The sequence below is a fragment of the Geospiza fortis genome, unplaced genomic scaffold, assembly GCF_000277835.1.
Source record: "Geospiza fortis unplaced genomic scaffold, GeoFor_1.0 scaffold422, whole genome shotgun sequence".
Lineage (NCBI taxonomy): Eukaryota > Metazoa > Chordata > Aves > Passeriformes > Thraupidae > Geospiza > Geospiza fortis.
The window spans coordinates 456,683-469,834 of record NW_005054545.1 but is presented as its reverse complement, the minus strand read 5'-3'; the positions used below and the strand labels follow the sequence as shown (position 1 = coordinate 469,834).

At 51.7% G+C, this 13,152-nt stretch overlaps 1 protein-coding gene across 1 annotated transcript in view; it reads left to right on the top strand.

Annotated features, from left to right (window-relative positions):
* Window positions 1–13,152, top strand: part of PLXNA2 (plexin A2) — a 137,533-nt gene that overhangs the window by 80,606 nt on the left and 43,775 nt on the right. Inside the window, 4 exon segments of the mRNA XM_005429368.2 lie at window positions 1,159–1,273; window positions 8,992–9,192; window positions 10,975–11,090; window positions 11,541–11,709. Coding sequence (XP_005429425.1) covers window positions 1,159–1,273; window positions 8,992–9,192; window positions 10,975–11,090; window positions 11,541–11,709 — 601 coding nt within the window.

The window sequence follows — 13,152 nt, the reverse complement described above, 5'->3', positions numbered from 1 at the left end:
AGGGAAGGGAAGGGAAGGGAAGGGAGAACAGAGGGGCTGGGGAGGTGGGAGGGGGGATGTGGGCAGGGAAAGGTGGGATGCTGGCTGTGGGAGCCCCTGCTGGGAATGCTGGAGGCCAGGCCAGGTGAGATGAGGTGCTACAGACCCAAAGAGGGACAGAAACGGGTCAGACAAATGGGTAATTAAACAAGCTCTCAGCACTCCCCCAAATTTGCCTGTGATGACCAGAATAAGCTCCCCTGGCTATGGAGGTCAGCAGAATGCTCAGGAGAGCACGGTTGAGCCATCAGAGCTGTTGTGGTGGCAGCAGCTCCCACAGTGCCCAGCTGGGAGAGCCCTGCCTGCAGAGCTGCTCTGCTGCTCTCCAGAGCTGCCTCTGGCCACGCTGCCACCTCCCTGGTGCCATTTGTCTGCCTGGCCTGGCCTCACTCCAGCAGTCCTGGGCACCTCCCTCTGCAGGCAGCTCCAGTGCCTGGAGCCAGGGGCACGGCATGGCCTGGATCCACGGGCACAGCTGATCCTCGTGCCACCAAGGGCTGCCACGTGGCACCAGGGTGGCCTCGGAGATGGAGGAGGTGGCAACTGCCAGGATTAGCAGCTGTCACAGCTCCTGCCTCTCTGTGAGAGGGGAACAAAACCCACCCAGCCACTCTGCTGGCAGCTGGGTCCCCTGGGGCTGAAAAGGGTCTGTGTTCTTTCAAAAACATTTCATAGGCAGTTATTTTTTCCCCAACATGAATCAAAAGCACTTGCTGCACCCCCTGCACTCCGAGGCCAGGCAGGAGTGTTGCTGTTGCCTTGAAGCATTCCTGACCTGCAGAACAACTGATCCCGTTTTTGCCAGGCTTGCCTTCTTTCCTAGAAGCTGAAGCCCAAGCCTGGTGCCTGTGCAGTGCCCTGCTCTATTTTGCACCAATCCAAGGATGTGCAATAAATCCCAGCTTGCACTTCACTCTGGGATAAACTGTGAGGCTGCCCCAGGTCTGTCTTTGGAGCCTGTGTGTTTCCCCAAACCCATTTCTTATTTTGTGCTCTATCAAAACCACCCCCACCAAAGGAATTATTTACCCAGGAAGGTTGAATTTCTGCCAAGGCCTGGAGGAGGCTGCAGCCCTGCCGAGGTGCTGAGGCCAGTGCTAAGCCCTGCTCTCCCCCCAGGTGCCTGTCCTGTGTGAACAGTGCCTTCCGCTGCCACTGGTGCAAGTACAGGAACCTGTGCACCCACGACCCCACCACCTGCTCCTTCCAGGAGGGGAGGATCAACGTCTCCGAGGTACCAAGTGAGGGCGTTCACAGGGGTCTGAGGGTGAGGGAAGGGACGAGGATCTGACTCCATGTTTCACAAGGCTGATTTATTATTTTATGATATATATTATATTAAAACTATACTAAAAGAATAGAAGAAAGGATTTCATCACAAGGCTAGCTAAGAATAGAATAAGAAGGAATGATAACAAAGGTTTGTGGCTCGGACTCTGTGTCCGAGCCAGCTGGGCTGTGATTGGCCATTAATTAGAAACAACCAACACGAGTCAATCACAGATGCACCTGTTGCATTCCACAGCAGCAGATAACCATTGCTTACATTTTGTTCCTGAGGCCTCTCAGCTTCTCAGGAGGAAAAATCCTAAGGAAAGGACTTTTCATAAAAGATGTGTGTGACAGTACCACGCTGGGATTCCTCCCTCTATCCTCTGCCTTTCCCTGCCACAAGCACCATAACCGTGTTGATGTGAGGTCTGTGGGTCTCTCTGGTGCCCACAAGTGCAGGAGCAGCTTTAAAGCAGGGCGGTGCTGGTGTCACTGAAGTGCTGCTGCTGACCTGAGCACCAGAGCTGAGCCTCCCCTGCTGTGTGGGAATGCCCAGGTTCATTAATTACAGTAATTGCTGCAGTGCTTTCCCCCAGGGGTGCCAGAGACTCCAGCACTTCCAGCAGCTCTGCTTTGCTCGCTCTGAGCAGCAGCTCTGGCTGGGCTGGGCAGCGCCTCCTGTTGGGATTTATGGCAGAGCCTGACTGTGGCTGATGAAGGAATTACCAAAGAGCACAGCCCCAGATTTTGGAAAAGAGAGCTGGTTTGGGTTCCAGCACCGTGGACCCGGAGCCATCTCTCTTAGCAGCTCATAAAAGGTGTGGGGCTCCCATCCAAAAATGCTTTTAACACTTGGAAAGGCACAGGCTGTGAATGGCTCTGCCAGCTCTCCTGAGTGTCCCAGGGCAGAGGGATCTGTGCAGGAAAGGGTTTCGTGAGCACAAATTCCTGATTTACCACTGCCGGGAGCCCTTGCTCTGGCGTTTCTGCACTCCTTGTCCTGCCTGATCCCCTGCCTGCTTCATCCTCACGGGGTCCTGGTGCTGCAGGGTCCTGCTCTTTGCCCTCACTGCTCCTACAAACAGCTTTGGAGCACCTGAAATGAGTGCAGCTCCTAAAGCTGCAGGGGAAAAATGGTTTAAATGATGCTCTGGAAATCCTGAGGGTGCTGGAAAGTGGGAAAGGCAGCAGTGAGGACATCTGCAAATAGGAGAGGAAGAGAGGAGAGGAAGGTGTGCCAGCATCCAGACAAATCCTTGTCAGTGAGTGATGGAGATGGAGAAAACAGGAGAGATCAGTCAGTGCTGTAAACACTGAGCTGTCAAAAGGAGTGACTGAAGGTTTAGCCAGGGTGATGCTAAACCAGGAGTAAACTCCACTCCTGTGTCTCCCTGGCTGCCAGGAGATCCAGGGATACAGGGCAGAGTCATTTCTGAGCTGTGCAAGGACCTGGTGGGAAGCTGCAAACCCAAGGATGGGCAGCGTGCCTGGGATGGGAACGGGTGCCCAGGGAGAAGCTTCCACCCCAGGAACAAACCAAGAGCTTTCTCCGTCTTTCAAAGTCAAGAAACTTCCTTTCACCGTATCAAGAGAAGGCAAAACCCTTTGCCTCTTGAGTGGTGGGGTGGGTTCTCCTCCACACTCCAAACTCCCTGTCCTCCCAGGCTGCACAGGTGAAGCTCTTCCTTCTCTGGGTCCCCAGCCCTGGGATCTCAGAGTGTCTGCCAAGTCCCTGCTAAGGCAGGACAATCCCATCATCTCTGTTTTCCTCCTGGCAGCACCCAGGGCTTGCCTGAGGTCACACAGAGGGAGGGATGCTTCCAAAGAACTTCCTCTGTCATCTTCATCTTGCAGAGGATTTCTCACCAGGGATGTTTGGGACACCTCACACCTTCCTGGTGATTAGCTTTGATAAGGGCTGATGATAATGATACACGTGCTTTCCATCATTTCTCCCCCAGACCTCTGAGCACAGGCCAAACCACCCCAAATAAATGTGTTTGCTCATTTAAGAGCAATGAATTTCCCCTTCACACACAGCCTGGTGATAATGCCTTTGCTATGGGCTCTTCACCAACACACAAATAAGCAAAGGCCTCATGGAGAGTTTCCTCTCCTAAAGCAATTCAGATCACAATGTTCTCATTGTGTCACGGCCTGATGTATTAGGAAATTGTTTGTGCTTCCCCTGGCTGCCTCCCCAGCAGAGCCAGTGGTGTTTGGAGTGGGGATCTCTGTGCCTGTGCCCTACTTTGAGTCCCCTGGGCCTCTCCTTACGTAAGGTTTACACACGTGTTCACACGGGCCTGCACATCGCTCGCATCTTTATCTTTAATTTAAGGGAAAATATCTTGAGTATTCCCTTTTGCTCCTGGCCCATCAGAACTGGCATCCCAGTGGGATTGGATGTGTAACGAGCTCCCTTTGATGCTCCCAGGAGTTGTCTGTCTGGAGGAGGAACAAGGGCTCGGAGCCTCAGCCTCTTCAGGAGGAGATGGGGGAGAGAAATTCCCTCCCCATGAGCTGTGCTCTTGCTCCTTGCAGGCCTCTGCCCCCACAGCCCGAGCTGAGTGCTGCCATGGAAATGCAGCCCAGGGAGCTCCACCTGCCCTGCCTGCCATGGAAATACTGCCCAGGGAGCTTTCCTCGTCCCTCCACCTGCCCTGCCAACAGGAATTGTGTGCTCAGATCCCAGGGCAGAGCTCAGGGAGCCCCAAAGGTGTGTGGGTGCTTTAGGAACAGTGGAGCTGTGGTTTGGGGTCACTGGTCAGTGACTGCAGATATTTCACAGCCTTTGCAGCAGAGGGATCCTGCAGGACAGGGCTGGCTGCTCCTGATGTTCTCCCTCTGTGGGAATTTCTGAGATGGGGGAACCCAGCTCCTCTGAGGTCTCCCTTTCCAGGTAGCCAATCTTTTAAGGAGTTAATAATTAGAGAAGCGATTATTTTCCAATCCTTTTCCTGGTCAGAGTCTTCACTGTCAGCGGAAGGTGCCTGCTCAGACCTTGCCCCCACTAAATCAGGATTTCTCCAAGAGATTCTCCTGGGTGTAGAGCACTGATTGTCCCACTTTACAAAACCCCAGATCAAGCCAATGATGCCATTTTAACGTGCCTGATGTGGTTTGGGGTGTGTGTGTGAGGTTTTATGATGTCTCTCTAAACGAGGAGGAATGTGGATTCATAAACATCCTCACGTCCCATCCCAGAGGAGAGCTAGAACCAAATAAATCCTCTTAGCTCCCCAGGATGTGAGAGCCCGTCCCTCTTTGATGTCCAGTGTGTGCTGATAATGCCATTTCCACAGGGGGACGCTGATCTGGGGACAGAGAGTTCCAGATTCGGGGATTTCAGTGCCCTTGGGGCTCCTTTGAATTCCCACTGATTTTATGGCAACGCCCTTGCCCCTGGCTGTGCCCTTGGGCGCTGAGTGCTGCTTGGTGTGCCTTGAAGGAAAGAAAACAAAACAAAACAAAATCAGCCCTGCAGAGCTGTCCTGCCAATCCCCATGCCAGCAGAGCCCGATGTGCTGGAGGTGACTCAGAGCCACAGCTCAGGCCACCAAAGGCAGCCAATGACTTTGCAGGGTCACACCTGACTTTGGGGAGATGCCTTTGCCTGAAATAGGAGCAAAAAGCCCGGCTTCAGCAAATTCCCTCAGCTCTGAGCTGTGGCAGTGCTTTTATCATCCGTGCTGTGGATGTTTGGTGTTCAGAGGGAGGGAGGCAGGAGGGGAAGGGATGCAGGAGCAGAGGGAGACGTTCCTGCCTGTACCCTGGGCCAGGGAGCTGCTCCTGGCTCAGCTCTGGCACACAAAGGGCTGTTCACTGGAGGGAAAGGTTCTAAACATCCCCCCGCCTCCCAAAGCGATGGAGAAGACCCAGGTTAGAGCTCAGGGCTGATGGTGTGGGTTAGGAATTCACCAGGCTGGGCTCCAGCTGCCTTCCTTTCATGTCTGGTTTCCAAGGAACGGGGGCTGCTCTCCCTTCCCGTGGCATAAGTGAAGGATAATGTGTTTCCATGAGTGACAGGGACTGTAATTTATATCATTGGGAGCACAACTGTGAACCAGGGGTTTACATGCACGTGCCAGATTGGGTTATGTTTATAACTTTAAAATAACGTGCGGCAAGTTAACATTTGTGGAGAGTTTGCGGGGGTTTTTTGAAGATGAAAAGTACAGAAACAGTCTATTTTCTGCCATTTGGGCTAAATCCTGTAGTCAGAAGAATTGCCTGCCATTTCTAGGCAATTTTTTTTTTTTTTCCCAAATAAGAGCAAGGAGGTTTGACCTACTAAAACTGCTCGGTTAAACACAAATAATAACCATGGGTGCTCTGTTCTGCTCCAGAGACAGCTGCAGAACGTGGGTCTTTAAGGTATTTATAGACCTTGGAGTCTTTGAGGCTAAAAAGTGTTGGAGAAGCATAAAATGTCTTTGTAAATTGTGTGTGCTGATAGTTCACAGGCAGAATATTCCCCGAGAGTCTGTGCCACTCAGGCACCCCAGCCTTGTCTTCCTCCAGCAGATCTGATCCGTGTTTATTCTGGCTCGGGGAAGTCAAGGAGGATAATGAGAGGATTCTGCCTGTTTGTTTAGAGAGAGGAGGCAATAATGGCCTTTCTAACTCGCTGCAGGATTTACCTCTCATGAATTAAAAAACAAAGTAAACTGATTATGGAACAAGCTGTGTGTTCCACCGCCTTTTATTCGGCGTTTTCTGGGTGGCTCTGCCTCTTCCTGGGGAGGGAACCAGGATGGGGCGCCCAGGCTGAGCCTGGCACAGCAGGGACACGAGGAGGGACCTTGGCCACAGCCCCAGAGCCCAGCCCAGCAGCGGGGCTGGTGCTGCCAACCCTTCCCAGGGCCTGGAAATTCCTGTCGAGGGGATCAGCATGGACAGAGGCACTGCCCAGCTGATGATAACTAAACCCCTGACAAAATCATTTACCTGAACAGTGGCTGTTCCAGCAGGGAGCAGCTGGGAGAGGTGCTGGGTTTTTAGGGATTTGGGGATGCAGGACATGGCTGTGTGGGATTTGGGGTGTAGGGATGTGGCTGTGCAGGGATTTGGGGTACAGGGACATGGATTTGCAAGGATTTTGGGGGCAGGGATGTGGCTGTGCAGGGATTTGGGTGCAGGGACATGGGTTTGCAAGGACTTGGGGTGCAGGGATGTGGGTTTTCAGGGATTTGGGGTGCAGGGATGTGGCTGTGCAGGGCTGTGGGTGCAGAGACATGAGTTTTCAGGGATTTGGGGTGCAGGGATGTGGCTCTGCAGGGATTTGGGGTGCAGGGATGTGGCTGTGGAAGGATTTGGGTGCAGAGATATGGGTTTTCAGGGATTTGGGGTGCAGGGATGTGGCTGTGCAGGGATTTGGGGTGCAGGGATGTGGCTCTGCAGGGCTGTGGGTGCAGGGATGTGGCTCTGCAGGGCTGTGGGTGCACATCACTGAGGCAGCAATTTAAAAAACAAACTGGAAAAAGAAAAGCCCTGCAAGCTGAGCTTTCCCTGAGGCTGGAAACGCTCACAGGGGCTGCACAGGACCTGCAGGGTCAGAGCTGACCCGAGCCCTCCCCAGCCCCGGCAGCTCCTCTCGCTCAGCTGAGAAATTCAGCAGGCACTGCCTGCAGCAGTGTGGCTGCCCACGAGCATCCCGGCTTTGCTGGAGTCTGGCATCCTCCTACAGATCCCTGCATCCCCAAACGCGGATCCCTTGTTAGTGTGATCACTGCAGCTGTCAGCCAGCACGGAGGGGCTGCCTCGCTCCTGCTCAGCCTGCGCCTGCCTCGCTTTCCCCACAACCCCAATGTGACATTTTCCTTCCACTGGAACCAAAGGAATGGGAAAAAAAATAAATCTCTTTTGCCCCACTTGACTCTAATGATGGCAGAGCAGTTTTTGCTGGCAGCATTTTCAGCAGCAGGGAGCAGATGTGGGATGGAGTCCCCTCCTGTGCCTGGGAAGGAAGGAAGGAGCCTTTCCTTAGCAGTCTCCTCACGGACTGAGCTGGCCAGGAGGGATAATGGTCCATAACATATTCATTATTTTCAGGACTGTGCACCGAAGTTCTCCCACTGGTGATGCAAGTGGAGGTTTTTTGTTTTCAGTTGTAATGGGGTAAAGGATTCTGTAGCTCTGGGTTGCTTTTCCTTCCAGCCCTCGGGGCTGGGCCCCTCTGCTGGAGCTCGATGGGACTTTGGGGTGAAATCAAACCCTTAATGCAGGCAGGTGTTGAGTGGAAGGTGGCACAGGTGAGTGGTGCTTCAGGAGAGGAAGGAATGTGCAGAGTCAGCTTGGAAGAGCTGGATGGAAAACGCCATGAATCCAGGGAGTCTGCTGGTGGTGAGCTGGGGCTGTCAGTGGGAAGCAGGGAATGCCATTCCATTCCAGCCTGTGAACCCTCTCCTCTGCAGGAAAGGGCCTCCCTTCCCTCCTCCAGCTGATGGAGTTTGAAATCACTCTTGGCTGTTAATCCGTGAAAGTCCCTGTTAGAAATAAAATAAAATATATATACGGAAAAGTGCCACTAAAAAGGTTTATGAGGCTGCAGTTTAAGTGAGTGGCTGCTCCAGAGCACAGCATCTGTTTCTCATTTACAGCTGGTTTGAGCCATGGTGAAACACTTCCCCTGGCCCTGGCTGGGAGCTGCCTGCCTTGGGGAGGGAGATTTTCCCCCTGGACACAGGATCCTGGGCAGGAGGGCTCCTGGCATTGCCATCAGCACGATTTCCTTTCATCCCCAGGCTGGAGGGGCTTGGGGTGCCACTCTGGGATTTGGCAGAAGGAATGGAGACAGACGTGTTTGTTCTAAACTCCTGCTTCAGCTGGGGATTAATCATTCGGTGTCAGGTGCTTACAGGTACTTAGGTGCCTTGTTCCATTAGATCAAAGCAAATTAGAGCTGAGCAGAATGTAAATACAGCTGATGGTCAGAGGTGCTGCAGTTCCTGCTGGAGAAATTGGAGAAAAATTGTATTTCCCAGTGTGTTGTGCAGAGATAATGTTTGGGATGTTGAGATCTCACGGGAGGGATGTCACACAGTTACCAGCAGCTGATAAGTCATTTTCTGTGGTCCATCTCAGGGTTTCATTTAGACATTCAGTTTGTGCTTGGGTGAACTGGATATCTGTGCAGTGATGTTTCACAGAGTCACAGATGCTTTGGATGGGAAGGTGTCACGGTTTTGTTCACATCTCTCAGAGACTGAGACGCTGAGGTGTCCTTGATTGCCAGGCCTGGAGAGGAATTGTTGTGTCTGACCAAAATTGGAGAGCAGCATTATATATATGTAACTACATGTATATAATATATATAACTCCAAACTCACACTGTGTGTGGAGTTTGGAGTTACACACTCCACATCTTGCAGGATTACAATTATATTTTAAAAATGTATAAGAAAACTATAAAAAATATAACTATGGAGTTTGGAGTTACACAGTCCACATCTTGCATGATTTGAAGAATTGCGGGATTACAATGATATTAAAAAATATATAAGAAAATTAGAAAAATTAAAAAAATATGAACTATTAAAAATATCAAATATAAAATTATAAAATATAAAATATATAAAATATAATATATAAAATATATAAAATATATAAAAGCTAAAATGCTAAAGCATCACCAGCACACCCCATCCACGACCTCCCACCTCTCCCGTTTCCTCCCAGGACTGCCCGCAGCTGTTCCCCACGGAGGAGATCCTGATCCCGGTGGGAGAGGTGAAGCCCATCACGCTGAAGGCCAGGAACCTGCCGCAGCCCCAGTCGGGCCAGAGGGGCTACGAGTGCGTGCTCAGCATCCAGGGCATCGTGCACAGGGTGCCCGCCCTGCGCTTCAACAGCTCCAGCGTGCAGTGCCAGAACAGCTCGGTGGGTGAGAGCAGCACGGGCAGCTCCCGGCAGCCCGGGGAGGGGGGAAAATCTCTTTAATCCCGAATCCCAGGTGGGAGAATGCCCGCGGGGAGGAGATGCTGCATCTGGAGTGCCCTGGCTGCCTGCTGGGGGGTCAGCCCCGGGAAGGGGGGAAGGAGGAGGAGGGAATGCAGGAGGTGTTGAGGCAGGCTAATTCACACACGGGGAGATAAGGAGAGAATCACAGACCCCTTATCGGGGAGCTGTCAAATCCCAGGTCACGGTGGCTGGATGAATAGAGCGGTGCTGGAGAGCAGGGAAGGAGGGGGAGAGGGAAAGTGATGGGGGAGAGAGAGAGCGGGGCTGGAGGGGGGAATCACCGGGTGGAGAGGGGAATCGCTGGGGGATGCTGCCCAGGTGATGCTGCCCAGGTGATGCTGCCCAGGAGCAGGGCTGGAGAGTGGAATCACTGGGTGATGCTGCCCTGGAGAGGGGAATCACCAGGTGATGCTGCCCAGGAGCAGGGCAGGGTTATCCCCTCCACAGGACAGGGCTCAGCCTCACCAGGACACCACAAATTCACCCTGCTGGGTACCCTGGGATGCCAAAACGCAAATGGCACATGCAGGCACCCCCACCCTGATCCACAGCCCGAATTTGGGTCTGCTGTGTCACTTCATGAGCAGGGACAAGCGTGGCCCTTCCTCTGCTCACCATGTGCTCAGAAAGGGCCCTGGGCAAAAAGGGCACAGTCAGTTTGTTTTAGGCAGCACAACAGGGTCCACTTGAATATTCAGTGCAGATGGTCTTCAATTGTTAATGAAGTTTTGAATTTTTAAAAGTTTCACTGGATATTTATATATCGCTGGCCGTCTTTGGGCCTTGCAGCTTGGTGGATAATAAATGTATTAATAGTATATAGTACTTTTCCTATCCAGAGTGATTTATAAGCATTAGAGAAGCACTTTTATTGCTGTTGGGATGGTAGGAAGTGGTAGGGGGAGGGTGTGAGGGCCTTCTGGGCTCACAGCTTCTTGTTCCACCCCAGCTTAGTAAAACCCAGTACAGTCAAACGTGAGTTAAAACTGCACAGCTGCTGCCCAGGGACAGGCAGGGCGCTCTGCCCTGCTTTAATCACCACTCCCTCCTCCCAGAGAGCATGGCAATGCTCACTCACCTCCTGAAGTCTTTTTAGCAGCTCTTGGTTGACCTAAAGGGAGCTCCAGAGTGGGGCCTGGCCAGGGCTGGGTGTGATAATGGGAATTGCAGCATTCACTGGGAATTCAGCTGCAGCATCCAGCCTCACTCAGCCACGGCCCCCAGGATGTCATAAAAAGGGGAATAATTCAAACCAGTCCTGGAGCAGACTGAGGCAGTGGCTGGGGCTCTGCACCATCTATTTTTGCTCAGCTGTTTGCTGTTCCACCTGCAAAGCTCTGCAGTGGGGTTCTGGAGCTCCCAGTCACAAAATGGGCAAGAAGCAGCCTGAGGGCAGCAGTCCCAGTCTGGTTAACTGCTGGGGCTGTGTTGGTAAGCCAGAGCCTGAGTGATGGGAGCAACCACTGCAAGTGGAATAATTAATCTGTTACCTCTCACAAGGACTAGATCTGATTTAATTATCTCCTCCTGATGAGGAGAAGGGACTCAAAGCAGAACCCTGGAGATGAAGTGTAAAAATGTGGTGTCTGAGGCACCAGCAGATGTTTTTAAGCAGAGAATAGAGATGGTTTCTCTCAAAAAACCCTCTTTGTCTGGGAGTCTTGTCTTCCCAAGCATTTCACTCTGGCTCTTACCCTGCAGTACCTCTATGATGGGATGGACATCAGCAACCTGGCAGTGGACTTTGCCGTGGTTTGGAACGGGAACTTCGTCATTGACAACCCGGAGAACCTGAAAGGTAAAATCTGCTTGAATTGGCTTCAGGCCAGCCCAGTTGTGTCCCTTGGAAGTCCCTCAATCCCAGCTATAACCCCATGGGTATAGTCCAGCTGAATCCTGAGGGAATACCTCAATCCCAGCTGCACCCCGATTGAATCTGTCCATCCCAACTGTGTCCCATGGAAATCATTCAATCCCCTGTACCCCAAGGGTATATCCCAGCTGTATCCTAAGGGAATCTCCCAATCCCAGCCATGTCCCAAGTGAATCCCCCAATCCCAGCTATACCCAAAGCGAACCCCCCAATCCCAGCTGTATCCTGAGGGAATCCCCCAATCCCAGCCATGTCCCAAGTGAGTCCCCCAATCCCAGCTGCACCTCAAGGGAATCCCCCAATCCCAACTGCAACCCAAGTGAATCCCTTCAGATCCCAGCTGTGTCCCAAGTGAATCCCCCAGTCCCAGCTGCACCCCAAGGGAACCCCTCAGTCCCGAGGCGTGGGGGCTGTCCCTCAAGGCGGAGCCGCGGTTCGCGTGCGGCTGGTGCAGCGGCGAGGGGCGCTGCACCCTGCGGCCCCACTGCAGCTCCCCCGGCGCCCTGCCCTGGCTCCACTGGGCCGGACACAACGTCAAGTGCTCCAACCCGCGCATCACCGAGGTGTGCCCGGCCCCAGCCCCTCCTCCCTGCTGCGGCAGCGAGCCCCTGGATGGGGAATGATTGCATTGACTCCATGATTGCAGAAGGATGATTAAAAGCTTTATTCTAGCATATGATACTAAATATAGTATATATACACTATATATCTATATAGATATATATGCTACATAGATATATAGAGTATATCTATATAGATACATAGATATAGATATCTATATAGATATATAAATAGATTTCTGTATCTATATATATAGACATATCTATATATCTACATCGTATGATAGATATATACTATATATATCTATCATACAATACTATATATAGATACATATTACACTACTGCACTACACACTATATTATGCTACACAGAATCACAGAATCACAGAATTATGAGGCTGGAAGAGACCTCTAAGATCATCGAGTCCAACATATGCCCTAATACCTCGACCAGACTATAGCTCCAAGTGCCATGTCCAGTCTTTTTTGGAGCACATCCAGAGATGGTGACTCTACCACCTCCCTGGGAAGAGCATTCCAGTGCTTTATTGTTCTTTTAGTGAAAAATTTCACCCTAATATCCAACCTGTACCTTCCCTGATGTAGCTTGAGACTACTGCACTATACACTACACTACTACTACTACTACTCCACTATACTGTACTACTGCCCAAAATCCGCCCAGCCCTGAGAAATGTGGGTAAAACACTCCAGAACTTTCTGGGATGGTTTTAGCGTGCAGCCTCTGTCCCACCCACGCTGCAGTGACCGCCATGGACTGCGGCGGGAATGCTAATTAAACCAGGGAGCTAATTAGTCTGGAGTTGGTGGTTCTGATATTTCTGTTCAGCCCACTGAGGGATGCAAAATGTGTCCCAGGAGCATTTTCAGCAGTGAAACTGCACTCGCTCTGTTAACGCTGCTATGAGGAGTGACGCTCCTGTCAGGTGGGAACGAAGGAAGGTTTGGGTTTCTCAGTTAATTAAATCCCCAAAAAAAGCCTCCCTTGCCCTGGGTGTGTATCCACACTGCAAAAGGTGTAACACAGCAGGATCAGAGTTGTCTGTTATACCAGTGCTGCAGGCAGCGCTGCTCAGCACCCAAAATCTGCCAAATGGATCAGAACCCAAGTGAGTGTGGAAGTCTCCTCTTAAATTAAATTAGTTTTTGCACTGGTTTAACTAAACTGGCTCAGATCCCATGGGAGGGAGGCATCAACCTCCTTTTGTGGAGAGAGGAGGAAGTACAGAGGCTGCTGCTGTACTGGGGCTCGGTGGGGCTGACAGGAGAATGATGTTGCTAAGGAGGGTCCATCCATCCTCAGGGACATTATCAGATTTGGTTTTGCTGTTTTGGTATTTCTGCCTTAGGCCTTCTGCCAGAAGTGGTACACCTTTGCTGGGCAGGTGTTTCTCTCGTGCAGGATTTCTCTCGTGCAGTGTTTTG